The 24,269-nt window shown below is 36.5% G+C and overlaps 1 protein-coding gene across 5 annotated transcripts in view; it reads right to left on the bottom strand.

Annotated features, from left to right (window-relative positions):
* Positions 1-24,269, bottom strand: part of CAPN3 (calpain 3) — an 84,411-nt gene that overhangs the window by 44,183 nt on the left and 15,959 nt on the right. Inside the window, exon 1 of one of the 5 annotated variants that reach the window (XM_031952158.1) lies at positions 1,603-1,986. The exons of 3 other annotated variants lie outside the window; for them this stretch is intronic. In XM_031952158.1, coding sequence (XP_031808018.1) covers positions 1,603-1,953 — 351 coding nt within the window. In that variant the 5' untranslated portion in view covers positions 1,954-1,986. Of the gene's footprint in view, positions 1-1,602; positions 1,987-24,269 lie in introns of those variants that run through there. One more of the 5 variants, XM_031952159.1, reaches the window with a different exon arrangement.

The following is a 24,269-nucleotide window of genomic DNA, read 5'->3' as shown; positions in this document are numbered from 1 at the left end:
TTTCAATAAAACAAAACCACGATAAAGAAGCTACAACAAAAGACTCTGAATCCTACCAGAAGGAATAAATATAGTGATCTTGTGCCTGGAAAGGGGTGGCTTGGTCCTTGATCCTCAAAAGGACAGAAAGGAAAGGCTAACTGGGAGAAGGATGATGGCTGCTCCATAGGGTAGTGCAGATTGACATAGCATGGGGGTGGCAATGGCTACTGGAATCAGGCACACCCCACTGGATGGGAAGCATACCTCTGGAGAAAAAGTTTTTGGGTGTGGGCGTAATTATCTTTGCAATGATTTTAAGTTTAGACCTAGAAGGGAGTTTCTAAGGCATTGAATCTAATCCCATCATTTAAAGATGAGCCCACTGCAGCCAAAGATAATAATTGACTTGCCCGAGGTCACATAGTTAATAAGTATCTAGGGTAAGATTTGAATCCAGGATTATTTTGACACCAAGTCTGGTACACCATATGACTTTTCCAAGATACCCATCCTTTCTGGCTAGATATGTTATATTTAAAATTGGCCAGGGATCTCTGAACACTAGTGGTGCCTCAAGGGAAAGAGACTGAGGACTGAAGAATTACCATTGGTATGTCTTCAAACAGAGCCAATAATAGTCACAAGTTACATGTGTGGGCCAACTTCTGAGTTTTTCTATTAAAACTGAATTCCCAGAATTCAGGGTGGAGACTGTGACCCTTCATAGGAGCAAAGACATAGAATTGGAAAACATCTTAGAAATCACTTGTCCAGTGGCCCTTTAATTTTGCCAAAGAACCGAAGGCTCGTGGTATTAAAAGGTCTTGCCCTGCCACGCACATAGTTAAGCGGCAGTGTTGATATTACTACCCATGCCCTCAAAGACTGTAGATAGAACTCATTTTGCATTTTATTTCCTTTGCCCTCCCATCTTCACCCTTTGCTCTTCTCCAGGGTACATCTCATCATAGCTAATGCCTCTGTGATCTCTTTGCTGTTTCCTCAACGAAACCTCTCCTCAAGATAACATTCATTCATTCACTCAAAAAACCCTTACTTAGTCCCTAGGAGGTACAAGGAAGGCCCTGTGTTCTGCTGGAGAGGACTGAAAAGGTGGATCCCTGCCCACGAGGAGTGGTGGACTGGTTGATGGGTTGATTATACAACAGTGTGGATTTAAGTTAACATGTTGTATTTTCTCAGCCTTATTTTCAATTGAAGGAATAGCTAGCATTTATATAGTTCTTTAAAGTCTGAAAAGTGTTTTACAAATATTCTCATTTTTATCCACACATTTTATTCTACCTGGGAGGTAGGTGTTATTATTATCCCCATTTTACAGAAGAGGAAACTGAGGCAGACAGAGGTTAAATGACTTGCCCAGAGTCACACATCTAGTGTGTGAGGCTGCATTTGAACTCGTCTTTTTGACTCCAGGTCTAGAATTCAATCTACTATAATCACTAGAGCTATAATTAACCCCAGCAACTGAAGGCCCACTGAGGACGGCTTATAAATACCTAGGAAAAGGCTGGTATCTTTCTGGACTTCGGATGACTGCACAACATCCCAGTTTACCTGATGTCCCTACCTGTAGTTGCCCCTTTTTTCCTTCCCTACCTTTGGCCTTTTCCACGTAATATTCTTCATCTTAGATTTCTGCCTCAGTTCTTGGAAACCCAGGGCCTGAACACCTGCTGGGAATACATGGTCCTCAAACAGTCTCTTCTGGGCCAGGCACCATTTCCTGAGGGCACCATAATCCTGTCCCTCGAACTTCAGGGGCTGGGCAAGGGTCCCTTCTCCGTTCTTCCTGTCTCTTTCCCGGATCACCCGGTCACAGAAGAATCCTGGTGGGAGGTAGGGCATGGCCGCATCCACCAGAGGCTGGTGAGTGGAGAACTGGCTCTTTAACTGAGGTACCTCTCTGCCCCCTTGGCCCACTGCCCGCCCCAAGCCTAATCCCCCCATCAATGGGCCTGAGCCTATAGACTACTTCCACTGGCAACAAACTCCGAATGCATGTGAATGGCCACAGTCCCAGAGAAAGACAAGCTCTTTGAGTCAGCAGCTTTTGACCCTGAGGTCCCTATAGCAGGCGGCAGCAGTGGGCAGCACTGTCTGTGTGGGAGAGTGAGCCAGGACCTGTAAGAATGGCCAGGCTACCCTAGACAGAGCCACAAAGGAATGGAGGCTTTCAAGACTTTTGCAGAGAAGGATTCCTATTAACTCAGGATGAAGGAGATGGCCTCTGACATTTCCTCACAGCTCTCACAGATTCCCTGCTTCCACTATCTTCATGAGCCTCACTAGGATTTTCTTTTTCCTTAAAATAAAATTTTTTCAAAAGTAAGTCAAATCTCAGAGCAACTTATCCTGCCTCAGCAAAAGGCATTCATGCCTTTCAAACGAATTGTGAATGGGCTATAGCATGCAGCATGCTAAACACACTATAGCTAATCCTATACAAGTCAGTGAATGCATAGGAAGAGTGTTCCCCAAGCCATTGTCCATGGCTAATGAAGCCTTCATTTCTCCCCTTCCCAGCCTCACCTCCAAAACAACATGACATTTGTATTGATTATCTCAGTAATCTGTGAGAGGGGCCCAGAGGACTGCAAACAGTATGTCCTATAAGAGCCCCAGTTTTGAGTATGTCTTCCCTGGAGTTGAGAAAGATTTCCTCTGCAAAGTTAAGTAAACTATATGTCCAGATGGGCAGGAGGGAAATTTACAGGTTGAAGGGATGGATGGGGAGTTTATATAACATACATACACATAGTTACACACAGATATGTATGTGTATACACACACACATAAATTTCCACAGAATTATATACGTGTATATAACTTAATTCCATATGATTATATACACTACAACATTATTATATTAATGTATTAGATGTCAACTAATAGGTTATGTTAATACATCATATAGCAACATATTAATGCATATCATCATTAATATATGTACACACATTAATGTACATATCATATATAGGTATAATAAAAGTATTATTATGTATACCATAACATATATGTTGTATTACTATATAAAGAATATATAATATATTTTGCTAATATGTTACCACATAGTAATATAGTATATTTAATATATCATTATATTTTATGTTACTGTATTATTAATATATTATAACATCAATATATTATAGTCAATATATCATATATTATGTTAATATATTGCCTCATAGTAATATATTATATTTAATCTATTATTTATTATATTATGTTAATATATTAATCTATTATTACATATTCTGCTAATATCACAAGTTAATACATATATTCAGTATATTGCTACATTTTAATGTGTGGTAATTTACCACATATTAATATATTACTATATTATTGAATATTATATCAATATATTTTACATATTAGCATTATTTGCATATTTATAGGTATATGATATAATTATTGGGTTTTGTTATTTTATAAATTATATCAAAAGTCATTATTTGGTTTATATAGAATTATTTAGCATGTTTATACATATATCTAAACTTACATTTATACAGCAGCTTACAGTTTATAAGCACTTTCTTAACCATCCCCTATGTAAAGTAGAACTAGTATTTATTGCTATTCCTCATTTTATAAATTCTCACTGAAGTGACTTGCTTAAGGCTACATAACTATCGAGCAGAAAAAGGAACATAGATTTAGAGCAGAAGCAACCCTATGAGGTCATCTATTTCAAACTCCTGATTTTACAGATAAGAAAAATGAATCCCAGAGAAAGCTTAAATAAATAATAGATCTCAGATTTGAGCCCAGGATCACTGATTCCAGATTGACCATTCTTTCCACTATACCATGCTGGACTTGGGATTCAAATGCATATCTTCTGACTCCAAGCTGAGGTTTATTCATTGTATTACATTGTTTCCTCTAATAAAAACAAATGGAAAATCTTAAAACAATGTCTTCATGTTTAAGTAATTATGTTTTAGCTTGAGTCCACCATCTCCCAGAAATTTGGGAGTTCAGGTGGTTATTTACAGCCCTTAGTGATGGTCTAGAACTATACCCTCTCCTTCTTTAAGTTTTCTTCTTTCCCAAACCCTTTAGTGTCTCAGGTCTTGAAAAAACACAATAAAATATACATTTTTTTTTTCAAAATTGTATCAGAAAGTTAGCATGAAGACTTTCGAGGGCAAAGGGATCAAAATTCAAACCACATTAAAAGATAATTGTAAAATATTTATCAAAATTAAAATACAACAAAATACAGACAACATTACATATTAAAACTAAGTCAATATGTAGTCCACAGGATCCTTAACCAGATTTATTGCCCACCCTTTTCCCACTGTCTATTTGAATTTGGCATCACTATTTTAGTGGATAAGAAGGTCAGGCTCATGTCACCTATCTGCTCAAAACCCTTCAATGATTTCCCATTGTGCTTAGCTTTGCATTCAATGTGTCTTTTTTGGCTTACCTCATAATTATGAATAATAGTTATTATTTGTATAGCTCTTTAACGTTTGCAAAGCGCTTTACATATATTTTTCATTTGTTTCTTACAACTCTGTAAGGTAGATTATTTTTTTATAACTATCACTTAATGGATGGAAAACTGAGGGTGACAGAATCAAGGGACGTGCTCAAAGTCACATAGCTAGGTAAATGTCTGCAGCAGGATTTGAACTCAGATTTCATTGACTCCAAGCCTATTGCTGTAGCTACTGAACCACTAAGCTCTAGCTCATATGCTCTATGCTCTAGTCAAACTTGCAAGCAGATTGATTTCAGAAAAGCTTGGAAAGAGTTGATGCTAAATGAAGTGAGTAGAACCAAGAGAACATTGTACACAGCATCAAGATTATGTGATGATTATGTAATGGATGTGACTTTTTTCAACAAGAAGGTGATTCAGGCCAGTTCCAATAGATTTATGAAGGAAAGAACTATTGGCATCAAACAGAGAACTATGGAAACTGAATATTTTCACTTTGTTGTTGTTTGTTTTCTCATTTTTTCTTTCACCTTTTGATCTGATTTTTCTTGTACAGCATGATGAAAATGGAAATATGTTTAGAAGAATTAGATATATTTATCCTATATTGGATTGCTTGGTGTCTATGGGTGGGGGAGAAAGGGAAAGCAAAAAATTTGGAACACAAGGTTTTGCAAAGGTGAATGTTGAAAACTATCTTTGCAAGTATTTGGACAAATTAAAAAAAAAACTATTAAACAAACAAAAAACCTAAAACAAATACATATCTTGTACTTTCCCATCCCTTGTGTCTTTGCTCAAAGCCTTTCTCATGTCTAGAATGTCTTGACTTCTCATTTTTTTTTTTTAATAGCCTTTTATTTACAGGATATATACATGGGTAACTTTACAGCATTAATAATTGCCAAACCTCTTGTTCCAATTTTTCACCTCTTACCCCCCCCCACCCCCTCCCCTAAATGGCAGGATGACCAGTAGATTTGACTTCTCATTTTTGCCTGTTGAAATATTGGACATACGTCAAGATCCAGATCAAGTGCCACATTTTCATCAAAGTTTCCTCTAATTCTCCCTCAAGTCAGAAATGGTTTTTTGCATAGTCCTTCATTTGTTTCTCATATTCTTACTATGTTTTGGTTTGCAGTATGGTTATTTTTTATGAATACTCCTTATGTTTGTGAATGAATTCCTCTCTAGATTGTAAACTCCATGCAGGCAGAGCCTGGGTTTTATATATCTTTTTTTAAACTCCTGTTTCCCCTTCACAGCACCTAACATTGTATTTAGTAAATAATAGGAACTTAATAAATGTTTACTGAATTTCATTGAAATAAATTGATGGTTTATCAGGAGTACAATTTTTTTAATGTTAAATATGGTAGAAATATATGTTAAATCCAATATATGTAAACATATTTATACAAATATCTTGTTGCACAAGAAAAATCAAATCAAACCAGAAAGAAAAAATAAGAAAAAAAAATGCAAGCAAACAACAAAAAAAAGAGTGAAAATACTATGTTGTGAACCATACTCAGTCCCCGCAGTCTTCTTTCTGGATATAGATGGCTCTCTTCATTACAAGATCATTGGAACTATTCTAAATTATCTCATTGTTTAAGAGAGCCACATCCATCAGAACTGATCATAGTATAATCTTGTTGTTGCCATGTACAATGATCTATGAGTACAATTTAAAAAAATCTTTAAAATGACTCAGGATGCATTAAAAGTGTCTTTAGAACTCTTTATCACCTTATATATACTGCACAAAATGGGTACTTAATTCATTGGTGAATTAGTATCTATATGAACAGACAAGGGAGAAACAGGTGTTCAATGTGATCATACTTTATTACTGAAAAAACTACTTTAGAAATTGCTGCAGCATATAATTACAGTATTCTATAGTGACCCACCTACACTAGGGCTTTGGTATGACATAGAATATAGCCTTAATTATAGGACAGAAAGGTCACTCTGAACCAGCTTGTAATTTCTTGTAAAGACCAACTATTACAGTAAAAAAGAACAATGAACAATGATAATATATTCTTGATTGTGTTGTAAATTCTTAGATAAGCCTGGATGGAGACAATAGAGGCCAGTCTTAAGACACTGAAACTTACTGCATTTGTAGTAGTACAGCTCATGATGCTGGCATCCAATATTGTTCTGTCAGTTTATGCACAAATGTGTGTGTCAACACTAAACTGAAGACATGCCAACCTAAGAGAAGGCATAGCCCTATCCATACAAGAGTCTCAAGAAGCATTTTGATAGTACAAATTATTAAAGCACCACCAGAGACAAGTTGTGAGACTTCACCTGTTATTCCAGGATTACAGCAATGGTTTCTTTGGTTTGTGTATATGGTTTCATTCTATAAATGGTTTCCTATCTCAGCTACAAAAGAGAGATATTAGAATTTTCTACAGAATAAACTAGGAAAGCAAATATGTAAAGCAAAAAGAGGCAATATCTAGCTCTTCTTATAAGTGAGCCTTAGGGGTCTTGGAAGGGGCCCCCAAAAGAAAGGTTTTTTTTGGATTATATACTCCTTTGATAAGTGATAATTATTTAGATATATGCAGGAATATTCACTTTAACCCAGCAAGCATTTATTAAACACCTACTGTAAGACTGTACTAGATGAAGACCAATGTGGTTCCCATTTAAGGAGGTTCAGATTCCCAGAATACATAGCAATGGATATTTTGGGAAAACTTTGGAGATAATGAGTATTTGTCCAAGACTAGAATGGTTTGTGGAGAATTCTGAGAAAATGGTGTTTAAGATGCAGCTAGGTGGTATAGTGGATAGAGCACCAGCCCTGAAATAAGGAGGACCTAAATTCAAATCTGGTCTCAAACACTTAACACTTCCCAGCTGTGTGACCCTGGTCAAATCACTTAACCCCAATTGCCTCAGCAAAAAAGAAAATAGAATTCAATACCTTTTCCTCCCATTAACTCACTTCTCTTCCTCCCTCCCTTTATCTTTCTCTCTGTCTGTCTCTCTGTCTCTATTTCCTTCTCTCTCTCTCCTTCTCTCTCTCTCTTTCTCTGTCTCTCTCTCTGTCCCTATCTGTCTCTGTCTTTGTCTCCCTCTCTCTCTGTCTCTCTGTTTCTGCCTCTCTGTTTCTCTCATGCCCCCGCCCCCTTTCTGTCTCTTCTTCTCTCCTTTATCTCTCCTTCCTCCATTTTTGTCTTTGTCTTTACATCTTTCTCTCTGTTTCCATGTGGTTCTCTGTCTTTCTTTTTTTTTTTTTTTTTGAGACTACACCTCAAAGAAGCTTGCCTTCTTATATCAACCCAGCAGCTGGGTGGTACCATAGTGCATAGAATGCTGGGTCTAGAGTCAGGAAGATTCATCTTCCTGAATTCAAATCTGATTTCAGACATGTTCTGGCTGTGTGAGCCTGAGCCAGTCACGTGACCCTGTTTGCTTCAGTTCCTATAAAATGAATTGTAAAATTAGTGAACCAATTCAGTGTCTTCACCAAGAAAATTTAGAACGTGATCACACTGAGTCGGATTCATAAAAATCAACAACAGAAATGTCAATACCATTGACAATTAGCTTTAAATGGGCTTCAGCAAGGCAAGTTTGACAAAAATCTTCAATCCAGAAAGATTAGCAAGAAATTGTTTGTCAGAAAGCACAAAAAATGGATGCTACTCAATAAAATATTAATTATGGTCTCTTTCAAATCAGATATTAAGCTTTGTGTTGGTCCAATTGTTGTAGCTCACCGGGACTGTATGACTGGTTTGATGACCCCTCTTTTGAATAAGATTCCCAATTCCTTCTAGTCTCCTCTTTCAAGCAAAAGGTAAATTTCTAGCTTTTAGATAATTTGGTACAACTATTCTTGAGTCAGGCAACCTAAGTTTGAATGTGGGTTCTTACCAACCATGTGATCTTGAGAAGACACTTCTCTGGGTTTCAGGTTTTTAAATTTTTGTTCTTGCTGAGGCAATTGGGGTTAAGTGACTTGTCCAGGGTCACACAGCCAGCAACTATTAAATGTCTGAAGTCATATTTGAACTCAGGTCCTCCTTATTTTGGGGCTGGTGCTTTATCCACTGTGTCACCTAGCTGCCCCTGGGTTTTAGTTTTTTAATCTGTTAAATGAGATAGTTGAACTAAATGATCTCCAAGATTCCTCCAGTTGTAATTCTTATGATACAATAATACCTGGAAACACAGGGAATGATATGGGAGGGCAGGCTCTGTGGTATGGGCAAAGATAGGGAGAGTGGAAGATACCAATGGGCAGCTGAAGGCAATTGTCTTCCATTTAATGGTGTTACTTAAGTACACCTCAATTGCTACCTAGCCTTAATCATTGATTAGATGTGACCTCAGTCAAACTGAGACCTGTTGAAGATCTTAGCTTAAAAAGGCTAAGGTCTTTCAGTGCATCCAGAGTCATCTCCAGGCATTTTGCTCTATATCTTGCCACTGGATCCAGATGACTTTAGAGGGCAAAGTGAGGCAGGTGACCTTGCCCAGCCCTCCCTCACTTAACTCCGCATGTCATGGCATCATCTTGATGACGTCATGATCCTCTTCAAAAACAAAGGACAAACAACAACAACAACAACTGGGGAATAGAGAGCCTGTGGTAGTCCCAGGATCCCTGGGACTGTGGAATACCTGATGAGATCCAAGTCTAGTTAATCATCAAGTGCTCCAGCTAATTCTTCTTTTGGAATGTCTCACATCTATGATATCCTTTTCATTTCCATTTTCACAATCTTTGTCACCTTGGGACTGCCGTGTTGTTATTGTTGTTCAATCATTTACTCATGACTGACTCTTTGTGATCTCATAGATCAAAACATGCCAGTCCCTTCTGTCCTCCACTATTTCCCAAAGTCTGTCTAAGCCCATGTTTGTTGACATTGTCCTTGATACTATCTACCCATCTCATTCTTTTCTGTCTCCTCCTTTTATTTTCAATCTTTCTCAACAATCTTTTCCAGTAAATACTATCTCATCACTATATGGTCAAAGTATTTAAGCTTCAGCTTCAGTATTTGTCCTTCCAATGAACAGTCTGAATTAATTTCGTTAACTATTAACTGGTTTAATTTTCTCGCTGTCCAAGAGACTCAAAAATCTTCTCCAGCACCACAATTTGAGAGTGCCAAATTCCTCCCTCTCTAATTTATCCTTCAGACTTCTGATAAATGACTTTTCTTAAAATACCTCTTCCATTATATTACTTTTGTTTCAAAATTCTCCAGAATTTCCCATTGTCTTCAAATTGATATTCAAGATATATTTTGGTTCCAAGTTAGGGGGGCATTGTATTACAATGAATGGAGTGGAAAGAGCATTGGTTCTAGAGACAGAGAACATAGATTCAAATCCTGCCTCTGTTGTTTATTTCCTAAAGGATTTTGGCCAAATCATTTAATATCTGTGATCCTTGTTTTCCTCATTTGTAAAAGGAAGGGACTACATGACCTCTAAGATCCTCCAGAGATCTCTGGTCCATGGTCTACATTTATTTTTCTGAGCATTGCTACCTATGCACCTTTCCCTTGGCCTTCTGTATCTTATCCATCTCCTCTCCTTCCTTCCTTCCATCCTTCCAGTCCAAAATCAATAGCCAGCTCTATGAAGTATCTCTTAATTGTTGATCTTCTAATCATTCAACAATGATCTCTCCTTTTGAACTTTTCTAGCACTTGTTGACTATAGAATATGGGCACTTAGATTATGCTGCTTTGTAGTGCTAGTTATCTTTTTTCTATTTATCTCCTCAATTTGACAGTAAACTCCCTGAGGGCAGATACTATAACTTTTTAGAGTTCTTTGAATTCTCCACATCTTTTTTTAGTCTCAAATTCCCTTCCACTTTTCTACATGTTTTCATGTCTACATGAAAATCTAGAGTTTTTACTTTTTCTGTAGTCCTCATTTCAAAATTCAGTCTCTTGAAGGACATTATTGATAATGAGATTAAATTAACTCTCCTTAATCTTTATCAGAATTGATCCAATCTCATACTCAAGTTTGGGGGGGGGATAGATTTTTTTTGTTTAGATTGCCCAAGGCTGGGGCTAACTTAGAAGTAAATGACATAATCAGAGTTCATTACAATAGGTCCAACCCTTCATTATAATATTCATTTTCTTATTTATTATTAACCAATCAGAATAGGCTTCCATTCTTAGGAATACCCTTCTTCCAAAGATATATAAACAATGAGTTCACCACTATAATTGTCTTTGACATTTGAGAGTCCAACTGATATTTTATTAAAATACTAGCATTATTAATTAAAATAACTAATTACTTTGAAGTTCTATTTTTCAAACTTTTTTCTTGATTTTGTTTTATTAATATATCTTATTTATTGCTGCATTATAAATATTTATAACTTACCCCCATTTTATAATAAAATTTTGGAATAAATACTTATTAATTCTTCGTAATAAAGTAGGAAAGTTAAGTAAAACTAATATAACGACCTCATCTGACAATGCATGTCAAACCTATAGAACACACATGCACAAATGTACACATGCCCCCCCCTATTTTTAATTAACATAAATTTATTTCAATCTGGTATTTTGTAAATAGGATGATACCAACTTATGACTACTCCTTTGAGGATTTACTTAATTGAATATAAAAAAGTAGACCATAAAAATAGAGTAGAAATAATCATGAACTTAAAATCAGAAGATGTGAAATTAAATCTAGTTATAACACTTAGAAATATGTGAATATGACTACATCACTTGACCTTTCTGGTATCAGTTCCTTCACCCATAAATAGGAATATTCAAACTTTTCAAATGTCACAAAATAGTGGGCATCTTATATAAATGCTTATTGACTAATAGTATGATCCCTATATTTCTATGTTCCTTATTAACTGTTTATTTCATAATCTACTACCTGAGTTACAGAAAATTTTTCAATGGGACTCAATGATGTTTAGCCCCCATCTTTTGATTCTGAAAACTTCTGGCTGATTTTCCCTTCTGAAAGCTAGTTTTTTCTTCAGAGGATGAAAAACAAAATCCTTTATTAAGACTGCAACCTCAGTAAAAGATGGTAATCCAAGTCCAGCAGGGGCAAAGTTACTGGGAAAGATGCAGGACATCAGGAGGCTAGGTAGGAAGAAGAGGATTGAGCCAAGGGCTCCAGGTCCTTTGGTAGTCAAGGCTTCTGTTCCATCATATTAAATTTGTTTTGGCATATGTGACCAAGAGCACAAAACAGAGAAAATAGGGGGATGGAGAGAAAGATATATGAAGATGAGAATTTTAAAAGAATGAGAATGGAAAGAAAAAAAGAATGGAAAATAGTTATTGTGAGGAGAAATAAAAGGCATTGGAGACATTTGTTTTGAAAGACAAATTTTTCAAAGATTTTTCAGATCTTTTCAAAGATGTAGCCTAATTCTCTTTTAGACACACAAAAGATATGAGAACAACAAAACTGGGTTTAAATTAGAACAGGAGGAAAGATTGATTAGACAAAAGGAAGACCTTATACATAAAGACAATTTAAGACTGGAAGAAGATAGAATCTCTAATCCAAGAGATCTTAAAGTGCTGAGTGTGGAATCAGGAAAATCTGAGTTTAGATTTAGCCTCACACACTTATTAGCTATGTGATCCTAAACTAGTCACTTTGCCTCTATCTGCCTCAATTTCCTCAACTGTAAAATGAGGATCAAAATAGCATTTACCTCCCCAAATTGTTATAAGGATCAAATGAGTTAATATTTGTAAAGGACTTAGCACAATGCTAGGCACGAAGATATTATTGAATCATTTCAGTCATGTCTAGTTCTTGGTGATCCCATTTAGGGTTTCCTTTGCATTTTACAAATGAGGAAACTGAGGCAAACAGGGTTAAGTAACTTGCCCAGGATCACACAGTAGTAAATATCTGAGTCTGGATTTGAACTCAGAGAGATCAACTTTCTTACTTGCAGGCCTGGCACTCTATTCACTATGCTACTTAGTTGTCCTCAGTGCCAGAAGAAAGGTTTTATATGGACTCAAACACTCCCTTCTGAGTTTGAGGGGAACTTTGGCTTGTTTCTGTGAAACATGTGCTTAGGGTCCTTGCTAAAGAAGGTGAGTGATCTACTAATTCCTGATTGATCCCTTGGTCTTTGGGATTGGGACTGAATTAAAGATGACTGGTGACTCTTCTAGGAAAGCTGCCTACTAACAGTCAAGAGCTCCAGACTTCTGCTACACAACAGCACTCTTTGTGGTAATAAACAGAACAATAAAACAACAACACACTAAACTAGAAACAAACTTAATGTAGGTCAACTGGAAAATGGCAACAAAATGTAATATGTATGAATATAATAGAATATTGTTCTGCTCTTAAGAATTTTTTTTTAAATGAGGAATTGAGAGAATTAAGACTTAGCTGTCTTTTATGCCTGCAACTCTCTCTTTCTTCATCTGTGATTGCTGACCTTCCTGGTCTCCTTCGAGTCCTAGCTAAGAGCCTGCCTTCTATAAGAAGCCTTTCCCAGTTCCCTCTAATGCTGGTGTCTTCCTTTGTTGTTTATCTCTATTTTATCCTATATATTTATATCTATGTCTATGCTAAAGGCAGCTAAATGGCTCGGTGGATAGAGTCCTGGATGTGGAAATAAAAAGATTCATCTTCCTGAATTCAAATCTGGCCTCTGACACTTACTAGCTGTGTGACCCTGAGCAAGTCACTTAACCCTGCTTGCCTCAATTATTTCATTTGTAAAGTAAGTTAGAAAAGGAAATAGTAAGCCACTCTGGTATTATTGGCAATAAAACTCCAAATGAGGCCACGAACAATCAAACACAACTGAATAACAACAAAAATATCTAACTATATATTTTTTTAACTTAGTTATTTGCATTTTCCAATTCAATTAGCATTTATTAAGTGCCTCCCATGCATTGGGCATTGTGCTAAGCACTAGGAATACAAAAAAAGGCAATACACAATTCCTGCCCTCAAGAAGCTTACAGTCTATGGGGAAGACAGCATGCGAAAAAAATGTTTACAAAATAAGCTATATACAAGATAAATAGGAAATAATTAAAAGGGGGAAAGCTGGAATTAAGAGGGGGTAGAGAAAACTTTTTTATAGAAGGTAGAGTTTTAGCTTTCATGTTGTCTCCCCCATTAGACTGTGGCTCCATGAGGACAGGAACTGTCTTCTGCCTTTTTTTGTATCCTCGGCATTAAGCACAGGGCCTGCAGATATAAAAGATGATTTATAAATGCTGGTTGTCTGACATCATAGTGCCCTCCTGATTTGGAGGCTGGGTGTGGAAAGCTGCATAGTGTTGAACACGGTTGCATTGACATTTGGTTTTGCTTGGCTGATTTTTTTTCAATTACAAGGGAGGACCCAACGGAAGGGTAATATATAGGAAAATGATTGTGCTATTTTACAAAAATCTCAAAAGCTTTCAACAAAAATGAAAAGAGCTGAAAAGAATACAAATAGACCATTTAAAAGAAGACAGAAAGAAAGTCTTTTCCTAGACTAGACATAAGTCTTTGTGCTAAGAAATTTAATTCATTTTGCTCCTGTCTAGTGGAGGAAACTCTGATGCTATGTGTCATGAAACCTGTTGAATATTTACTCTTTGACAGGGAAATAGAGAGATCAGAAGGTTGGTCACTCACTTCCCTAGGACACAATACTTTGCAGCTAATCACATGAACATGAGAATAAATAACCTTCATTCTCCAGCCTCCGCAATTCCTCAGAAGGTTGCTCACTAACAGTTACCTCCTGCCAACTCCCACTGCCCCTATAATTAACACTCAGCCGCATGTGGCTATAGACAGTCCAGCCTCAACAGGAAGATCAATTGTTCCAGGTTCCTCAATTCTAAAAAGAAAAACTTCCAAGTCAGCAGGAAGTCTACCAATGCCTAAACAGAAGTGAAAGATGTCATGCTTGTGGGTTCTCTGTCTCTTCTCACAGATTAGCTTGAAGTGATGTCTGTCTTTCCAAAGAATCAGACTTAGCTAGGAAGTCAGTTTCTGTGAGATCTTAAGGAAATCACTTTTTTTTTTGGATGGACCTCTTGGTTTCTTCATCTGTAAAATGAAGTATTTGGATTAGATGGTCCCTTAAATCTATGATCTTATTATCATCTACTTTGTAGTGTTTAGCTGGAGACCAAATGTGCTAATCACAAAAGAGATATTATAAAGGATATTATATATTATATGTGCTCTGTGATATGATATTCATGGCTTTTCTTCATTTTCTCACAGAATCAGTCACAGATGTTAGCAATGGAAGAAACTTTAAAGATTTAGACGATTATTAAGGAAATGGAAGCTTAGGGATGGCAACTACTTTTGTTCAAGATCTCACAGACACTAGTCATGGTATGCTACAGTGATTTTACGTGGGGTTCTGCTTTAGTGAAGATGCTCACGTCAAAGACTTGTTTGTCTATGATATGCTTTGCTGAGTTGGTAAGTAATTAAAAAAAATTCAATTTGATGAACATTTATTAAATACCTATTATGTGCTAGGCAGCATGCTAAGTGCTGGGGATACAAAAGAAAGAAAAAGATAGCCCCTTCCCTCAAGAAGTTGAAAGAAATAATTATTAATATTGGGATCCAGAGCTTTTTATTTTCTTTTTTACTTCCTCATTCAAAGCTCAGTCCTTGTAGGTCAGAAGGACAGGGCTCACTTTTGATCTAATCCTCCAGGAACATTCTCTTTACTCCTGGGCTTTGGACTGCACCCTACCCAACTAGGAGAGTTTACTTCTGAAGTGTAAAGAGAATATAATCTAGGTGAATTCCAGCCCTAAAAGCATTAGACTTGAGCCTTTGAAATCCTCAGTATTCAAATTGAGTGGTCTGGATAGAGATGGATACCTTTGTTCAGAATGATGGAGGAAGCATCTGAGTCACATGACCAAGCCTTGTTTTCAGTATAAGGAGCTGAAGGCTTTCAGTCTACTGTTCAGCTCTTCATTGATCACCAATCAGGGTTTATCTCTGTGTGTCAGAGGTAGTTACATTTGTAAAGGTATTTAAGCAATGGATGATCTTCATAGTTTATCTTTGGTCTCTGAGACCATTTACTAATGAGACAAGCAGAAGCTTTCTGCTGTGAGTAATAAACATATAACATCAGTAGCCATGTAGTCACAAACATATCCATCTAAGTAAGATGTCTGACTACAGATAGACAATCATAGACACAGAAAGACTCCTCTTCCTACACAGTACCTATATATGAAAAATCTTATCTGAGATATATCAGATCAGACAGGAAAGGGACTTTTCCCATACAGTGCGTATGTGTAAAAAATCTTATCTGAGATTGTCCAATTTTCCTGTTTGTTTTTCTAACTCTTCCTTTTCTGTATAAACCCTCACCTCATTCTGGTGGGTGGCTTTTTCCTTTATGGAGGGTCTTTATTTGATTTGGAGATGGTCTGAACCTGAATTTTTTCAGAGGCAACATTGAGAACCCCCCCCATTCTAATATAACAATTTATTGATTATTTTCTAGCTTAATTAATAAATTGATTGTTAATTATCCAGAAATTCTGTCTCTCAGGCTTTTCATTTTCATCACATTTTACAATCTAATGGGAGAGACAACTTGCAAACACACACACACACACACACACACACACACAAATTTAAAAGGAAGCTATATATAAGATAAATGGGAAATAATTAACAATGGGAAGGTAGTAGAATAAAGAGGGATTGGGGGATGCTTCCTGTAGAGGGTGGAATTTTAGTTGGGACTTAAAGGAAGTCAGGGGAAAACTTATATGGGACCATGAAGCATTTACAACAAAGGCCCAGTGTCAAAAAACAACAAAATGTTACTTCCTTCAGGAAGCCAGGACAGTTAATCTGTGGGAACAGGAAGGTAGTAGTTCTTCTCATGAGGGCACAAGTTACTCTTACATTTTGAAATATCTTGAGTTAAGTATATAAAACTATGGAGATACTGGCCCTGGCCAATAGAGTTGAGGCTAATGATCTGAGCTTGGAAGATCTTGTAATATAGTACTGCAGTTCTGAGGTGTATCACATCACACACACACACACACACACACACACACACAACCCCAAACTTTAAGGGGAAGACCCTGAGAGTACCAGAACAAAAACAATTGTATTTTGTTCCTTGTAGTTTTATTTATGATTTGAAATAGAACTCTGGAAAACCAGACTTTGATATTGTGTTTCGAACGAAGTTACCTGACTAGGCTTCATACCCAAATCCCTCTGGTTTTCTATGATTGGCCAACAAGTCCTAGCCCAAGCCTCACATGGTCATTGTTTGAGTTTTGATGACTTAGAATAAGTGTAAATAGAATTTTTTTTTTTTTGAGTAAACAAACTATGCCATTTTATGCCTTTATTCTTATGTGGTTTTTAACTACTGAATGGGCATTGCCTCAAACAAATTGAGACCTAAGAAAGATCTTAACTTAAAAAGGCCACGGTCTCCCATCATATCCAGGGCTACCTTCAGTTGTCCTGACCCATATCTTGCCACTGGACTCAGATGACCCTGGAGGCTGAAGACTTTCTACAGCGCCATCTCACTTAAATCCAATTCAATCGCAAGTCAAGATATCACTTCCTGATGTCATTGGTGCTCTTCCAGAAGGAAAAACAAACAACAATAATTATTTTATAAGCTTTGCTTTAGTGTTTGGGTGACCGGCAAAAGAATCTGCATTTGATCCTAGAAATAACAGGAATTTATTGAACAGAAGAGTAATATGGTCACTTTAGGAATATAAATTTGGTGGCTACCAAGCAGTCATCCCAAATCCTAAGCAGGTCCATCCCCTTTGGTTTCTGTATTGAGCAAATAAAGTAAATGTTTTCAAAATAACCAATACTCATACACATTTCATTTCAGCTATACTTCTAAAAGTCAAATCAATTTGGAGAGTTGGATAACTATCATTTACAACAAGGGTTACAGTATATACGTAATGTAACAAGGATACTTCCCACGTGTTATATTGAAAAGCATGTAGCATTAAAAAGATACCAGTCAATGTAACAATGTAGAGTGGGTGATTGTCATCCGGATTAGTGATCTCACAGATGGTCTTTAAGATTCCTGTGCAGCTGTCTCTGGGCTTGTCTGACTATTTCTGGAAAAAAGTCAGCTGTAGCTTGGTAAGGATTCAAGGCCAAGGCATAACATGTTAGTAACTTCTGAGGGACTAGTTTCATTGGGCTTTTGGAACACTAAATTGTAGTTCTTTTAAAAATGGTAGAACTGCTCTTTTCAAACATTGCTTTTTTTTTTTTTTTTTTTTTTTTGTCATTTGTTGAAATAGTTCTTCTTTCACTTATAGACTATCTTTATTAGGAAATTCTATTAGCAGAGATAGCTAAGGGGTTGCAGTAAATAGCATTGGATTTATTTTTTACTTTTTTTGCTGAGGCAGTTGGAGTTAAGTGAATTGCCCAGGGTCTCACAGCTAGACATTAAGACATTAAGTCATTAATTAAGACATTAGACATTAAGTGTCTGAGGCCACATTTGAACTCAGGTCCTCCTGACTTCAGAGCTGGTGCTCTATCCACTGAAACACCTACCTACCCCAAACAGAATTGGATTTGGAGTCAGGAAGACCTTGGGTTTGAATCTCACGTTGGGCACTTCTTAGTTAAATCATCTTGGGCAAGTCAATTACCTCTTCCCAGCCTTAGTTTTCTTAACCCTGAATAGGAACAATAATACCAATCTTACATGGTTGTTGTAAGGATCAAATGAGATAATATATGCTGTAGCACTTTGTAAATCCTGAAGGATTGTGTAAATGCTCATTATTATTACTATTATCATTATTATCAGAAGCAGAATGAACTGCTGGGATAGGTCCCTGCCTATAATAGGATGAGAAACAAATGAAAGAAAAAGCATTTTTAAAAAAAATGTTTACTAATGGAATCTTCGCTGCAACCCAATAAGCCTGGTTCTAAAAAAGGACCTTTTGCCTCTTTCCATGAATATTTAGTTTTCCCCAACCCCAATATTCATTTTTTCTTTTTTAAAAATAAAGCTTTTTATTTTCAAAACATATGCACAGATAATTTTTCAACATTGACCCTTGTGCAGCCTTGTGTTTCAGATTTTCTCCTCCTTCCTTCCCCCCACCCCTTCCCCTAAGATGGCAAGCAATTCAATATATGTTAAATCCAATATGTATAAACATATTTATATAATTCTCTTGTTGAACAAGAGAAATCAGATTAAAAAAAAGAAAGTAAATGAGTAAGAAAATGAAATGCAAGTGACCAACAACAAAAAGAGTGAGAATGTTATGTTGTGATTCACATTCAGTTCCCTTAGTCCTCTCTCTGGGTATAGGTGGCTCTCTTCACCACAAGATCACTGGAACTGGCATCAATCATCTTATTGTTAGAAAGAATCATGGTCATCAGAATTAATCGTCATATAATATTGATGTTATTGTGTACAATGATCTCTTGGTTCTGCTCATTTCATTAAACATCAGTTCATGTAAGTCTCTCCAGGCCTTTCTGAAATCATCCTGCTGATCATTTCTTATAAAACAATAATATTCCATAACATTCATATACCATAACTTATTCCCCCATTCTCCAGCTGAATTTTTCACTCAGTTTCCAGTTTTCAAGCCCAATATTCTGACTCTATAAAAGGACCTTTTACCTTATATATCTTGTTACTATATCCTGACTCCCTCTCTCTCTCTCCCCCTCCCTCCTTTCTTCTCTCTCTTTCTCTTTTTTTCTCTCTCTCTTGTCTGTCTCTGTTTCTATCTCTCTGTCTCTCTCCAACAAAAAGATTTCTTCCATGCATATCCGATCTGAGACATATCTAATCACAGGGATTTTTTCCATTCTCATATTATCTGAGGTTGTCCAATTTCCCTGCTTTACCAATTCCCTGTTGTCTCATGGTAGATTCTCTCATTGATCATATTGAATATTTGAATGTTATAAGCATGCAGAAGCAGAATATATGTAAGTATTGTGTATATTGCACCAGTTTAGTTTATTTACTTAATGTAAAAACCAAGGGAAATAAAACAACCACCATAGGGTATTGGGACCTGCTTGGGAGAGCAGTTTGGGTTAGAACACAGAAGTCAGGTCCATTCAGGCAGAAAGGTTTTCATTTCTTCAAGGGCCATATGATGAAAGAACTAGGAAAACAAAGTCAGATTTAGTTGGACAAAATTCCATGACTACACAACGTACCAGTAATTGCTGACATATATAGTTTGTATGCTGAGTTTCATCATGTTGTAGTGTAGGGAAACCAGTGAGATTTGTGCAGGCAGAAATGCTAAACAAACACCAGCCATTTTTGGGGGGAGGGCAGGGATACACACACACACAAAATAATTAGACAAAGGATCCATTTAGATAAAAGTTCACATCTATTCTTGTACCCAGATTGATTTGCATGAAAAATGGGAGTGTTATCAGAATGAATGGAATATTCTTAACCCTTCTCCACACTGTTTCTTTACCATTTTATTGGTCAAGATCCCTGAAATAGTTTGAGAGAATACAGATTGACAATCAAAGAATTGAACAAAAGTTTAAAATAACTTTGTAATGTCATCGGAGAGTTGACTAATTGTTGTTCTGTGGTGTCTGATCTTTGTGATCTTCTTTGGGGTTTTCTTGGCAAAGATAGTGGAATGGTTTGTCATTTCCTTTTCCAGTTCATTTTACAAATGAGGAAACTGAGGCAAACAAGGTGAAGTGACTTACCCTGGTCATACAGCTATTAAGTGTCTGAGGCCAGATTTGAATTCAGGAAGATAAATCTTTCTGACTCCAGATCCAGCACTCTATCCACTGTGTTACCTAGCTGCCCCTAATTCACTAAGGCCATAGACTTAGTTTTTTAAAAAAAAATTTTTATTATAGTTTTTTATTTACAAGTTATATGCATGGGTAATTTTACAGCATTGACAATTGCCAAACCTTTTGTTCCAATTTTCCCCCTCCTCTCCATCGCCTCTCCCAGATAGCAGGTTGACCAATATATGTTAAATATGTTAAAGTATAAATTAAACACAATATAAGTATACATGTCCAAACAATTATTTTGCTATACCAAAAGAATCGGACTTTGAAATGGTATACTATTACCCTGTGAAGGAAATCAAAAATGCAGGTGGACAAAAATAGGGGGTTTAGAAATTCTATGTAGTGGTTCATAGTCATGTCCTAGAGTTCTTTCGCTGGGTGTGGATGGTTCAATTTATTACTGCTCTATTGGAACTGATTTGGTTCATCTCATTGCTGAGGATGGCCACGTCCATCATAATTGATCATCATATAGTATTGTTGTTGAAGTATATAATGATCTCCTGGTCCTACTCATTTCACTTAGCATCAGTTCATGTAAGTCTCTCCAGGCCTTTCTGAAATCATCCTGCTGGTCATTTCTTACAGAAAAATAATATTCCATAATATTCATATACCACAATTTATTCAGCCATTCTCCAACTGATGGACATCCATTCAGTTTCCAGTTTCTGGCCACTACAAAGAAGGCTGCCACAAACATACTTGCACATACAGGTCTCTTTCTCTTTAAAATCTCTTTGGGATATAAGCCCAGTAGTAACACTGCTGGGTCAAAGGGTATGCACAGTTTGATAACTTTTTGAGCATAGTTCCAAATTGCTCTCCAGAATGGTTGGATGTATTCACAATTCCACCAACAATGTATCAGTGTTCCTGTTTTCCCACATCCCCTGCAACATTCCGCATCATCTTTCCCTGTCATTCTAGCCAGTCTAACAGGTGTGTGGTGGTATCTCAGAGTTGTCTTAATTTGCATTTCTCTGATTAATAATGACTTGGAGCATTTTTTCATATGGCTAGAAATAGTTTTAATTTCTTCGATAGACTTAGTTTTTTAAGGTTTTTTTCATTTTTGTTTTTTGCAAAGCAGTCAAGCTTAAGTGACTTGCTCAATGCCACACAGGTACTGAATGTTAATTGTCTGAGGCCTGATTTGAACTCAAGTCCTCCTGACTATAGGCTAGGCACTCTATTGACTGCATATTCTAACTGTTCCTGAGTGAAAATAAGACTATCCTAAGAAGTGCCATTTACCTGGATGAGTTCAATTGTTAGCTATGGGCTAGAGTTATGAAGATAAAATTTAACAATCCCTTTCAAAGGTGGGGTTTACTAGTTCTGCACCCTAGCAGATAGTAGGAAAAAAGCAGCAAATGACCTATCCAGGCAAAGGGATAGCAGCAGGAAGTTGATCAGCAACTAAAGGTAGGTACCAACAGAAATACCTAGCCGAGATAATGCATTGGGATAGGAGAGCCTCAATAAGCAATCTCTAGTAGAGATGCAATTCCTTGTAGAAAACAACACAGTGACACCCCCAGAACATATAGGGGTACTGCAGCATCAGACATAAGTATTACCTTGGGTACTCATGTCCCTATGTATGTTCCCTACATAGAGGAATGTGCTGGATCCAGCTCTTACTAGGTGATTTTAAAATTTTCAGTGTGAGCATTTATGTCTTGAAAAATTGGCATCAGGGTTTGATTTACTGTTTTGTTGATTGTCTAAATTTAATAACGTGATAGAGAAAATCTTAACAAGTTAAATGCGTATTATGGGTACATGTATATTTCCCTCTCACAGAGCTGGTTATTAAACATTTACCAATATACCCCTGCATACATGCATATGGTCACACCACACATGTCCCATAATGTATGCGGCTTCACCTATGTTCCTAGTTTTCTTGTTCCCTCCATGTTTCTCCCAGTAATATAGTAACCTATGATTCCAAGGCAGAAATTTTCACTTGATTTATTGTGCTTGCTGAATGTTTTTTTTTTTCTTTAAATGAAAGTATCCTTTCTGGTTGGTTAATAAAATTGTACACATCGGTTGGGGCTTATGAGCTATGGGTGGGTCTTGATACACAGAATGTTTTGAATCAGGAATAGCTTTCTGGGGCCTACATGTGAGGAAGAACCCAGATGCTACATTAATAGTTCATTGCATTATACTGTAAACTTAATCAAGTGTCAATAATTCAAACATTCACAAAGAAAGAGTGTTGAGGAGAGAATTAAGAAGGAAGAGCTATGTTTCCAAGTCTCCAAGTCAAAGAGGGGAAGAGTTTGAGTGATGGTGTTATAATTAACCATCAACAAGTTTAGGCAGTCTTCTGTTTGCTTACATAGCTGCCTCTAAGTATATTACAACATTTTCAGTTCATCTGTTCTGCTGAGGTTAAGTATGGTACTAAGCTTGTAATCATCTTCCCATTGTGGTGTAACATTCTCAGACAACCTTTTAAGATCTGAAAGCATGAGTAATTAATGGTTATTTGTAGGGCTCTATGATGAAATAAGGACTCTGCCTGGATTATTTCATCTTGACCCTTAGTAATTCAGCTTCCTGAAATTATGCTGCCAGGAGTTCATGAGTTCATGTTCCTTTTGAAGGCAATGACCTCCTGACATGGTCTCTTTTCTTAACCCCTCCTGTCTACTATTACCTCTTCTCAGTCTAATTCTAAAGGCTTCCCAATGTCTTCAGAATAAAATACATACTACTCTGTTTAGCTTTTCAAAGTCTTGTAGAATCTGATCTCAACCTAGGTTATTGGATAATTCTATCCTTCCCATTCTCTATAATTTAGCCAAATTTGCTTTTTCTTTGTTGCTGAGATGGTATTGTTTAATCATAAACAAGTCTTCATTACTCCATTTAAGGTTTTCTCATTTCTTTCTCCAGCTCATTTTACAGATGAATAAACTATGGCAAACAGGGTTAAATGGCTTACCTTGGTTCATACAGCTAGTCAGTGATTGAGACTGGATTTGAATTCAGATATTCCTGACCTAGGCCAGATGCTTTATCCACTGTTTTATCAAGCTGCCTCTTGTTCTATGGTAGGGAATTCAATTTCCTATCTCAGTGCCTTTGCATTGTCTATTTTTCTAGAGGAAGAAATCCTCTAAATTCCTTTTATAACACAGATATGGTGCTGATAATTAAACCAGGAAGGGCCAAAACAGAGAAAGAAAATTATAAACCAATTTCCCTAATGAATATTGATGCCAAAATCTTAAATAACATATTAACAAAGAGACTATAGCAACTTATCATTAGGATAATGCATTGTGACCAAGTGGGATTTATACCAGGAATGCAGGGCTGATTCATTATCAAAAGCAAATTTGGCTAAATTATAGAGAATGGGAAGGATAGAATTATCCAATAACCTAGGTTGAGATCAGATTCTACAAGACTTTGAAAAGCTAAACAGAGTAGTATGTATTTTATTCTAAAGACAATGGGAAGCCTTTAGAATTAGACTGAGAAGAGGTAATAGTGGACAGATTATCAACTATCAGCATAATATCATATCAATAACCATACTAACAGAAATCATATAATTATCTCATTAGATTTAGAAAAAGCATTTGGATCATCCATTTTCCATGCCTGTAACTCACAATACAAAGTCTTTCTTTTCCTTTAAAAAGTGGTTCAAGTACATATTCTTCATGAAACTTTTCTTGATACCTCATTCTCAATTTCAACTGCTAGTGCTCTCCCTCTAAACTACCTTGAATTGACCTACATTGTAATTTTTTTTTCACTTCATATTTATGCTGGACATAATTTGATATGTTTTCTCCCCTATTAGAATGCAAGTTCCTTGAAGAATAGAAACTATTTCATTCTTAATTTTGTATCTCCAGTGCCTAATATAGTATCCGACATGTAGTAG

This window comes from Sarcophilus harrisii, chromosome 2 (genome assembly GCF_902635505.1).
Source record: "Sarcophilus harrisii chromosome 2, mSarHar1.11, whole genome shotgun sequence".
NCBI lineage: Eukaryota > Metazoa > Chordata > Mammalia > Dasyuromorphia > Dasyuridae > Sarcophilus > Sarcophilus harrisii.
Note: the sequence above shows the minus strand (reverse complement) of the source record. Positions and strands in the feature narration are given on the sequence as shown.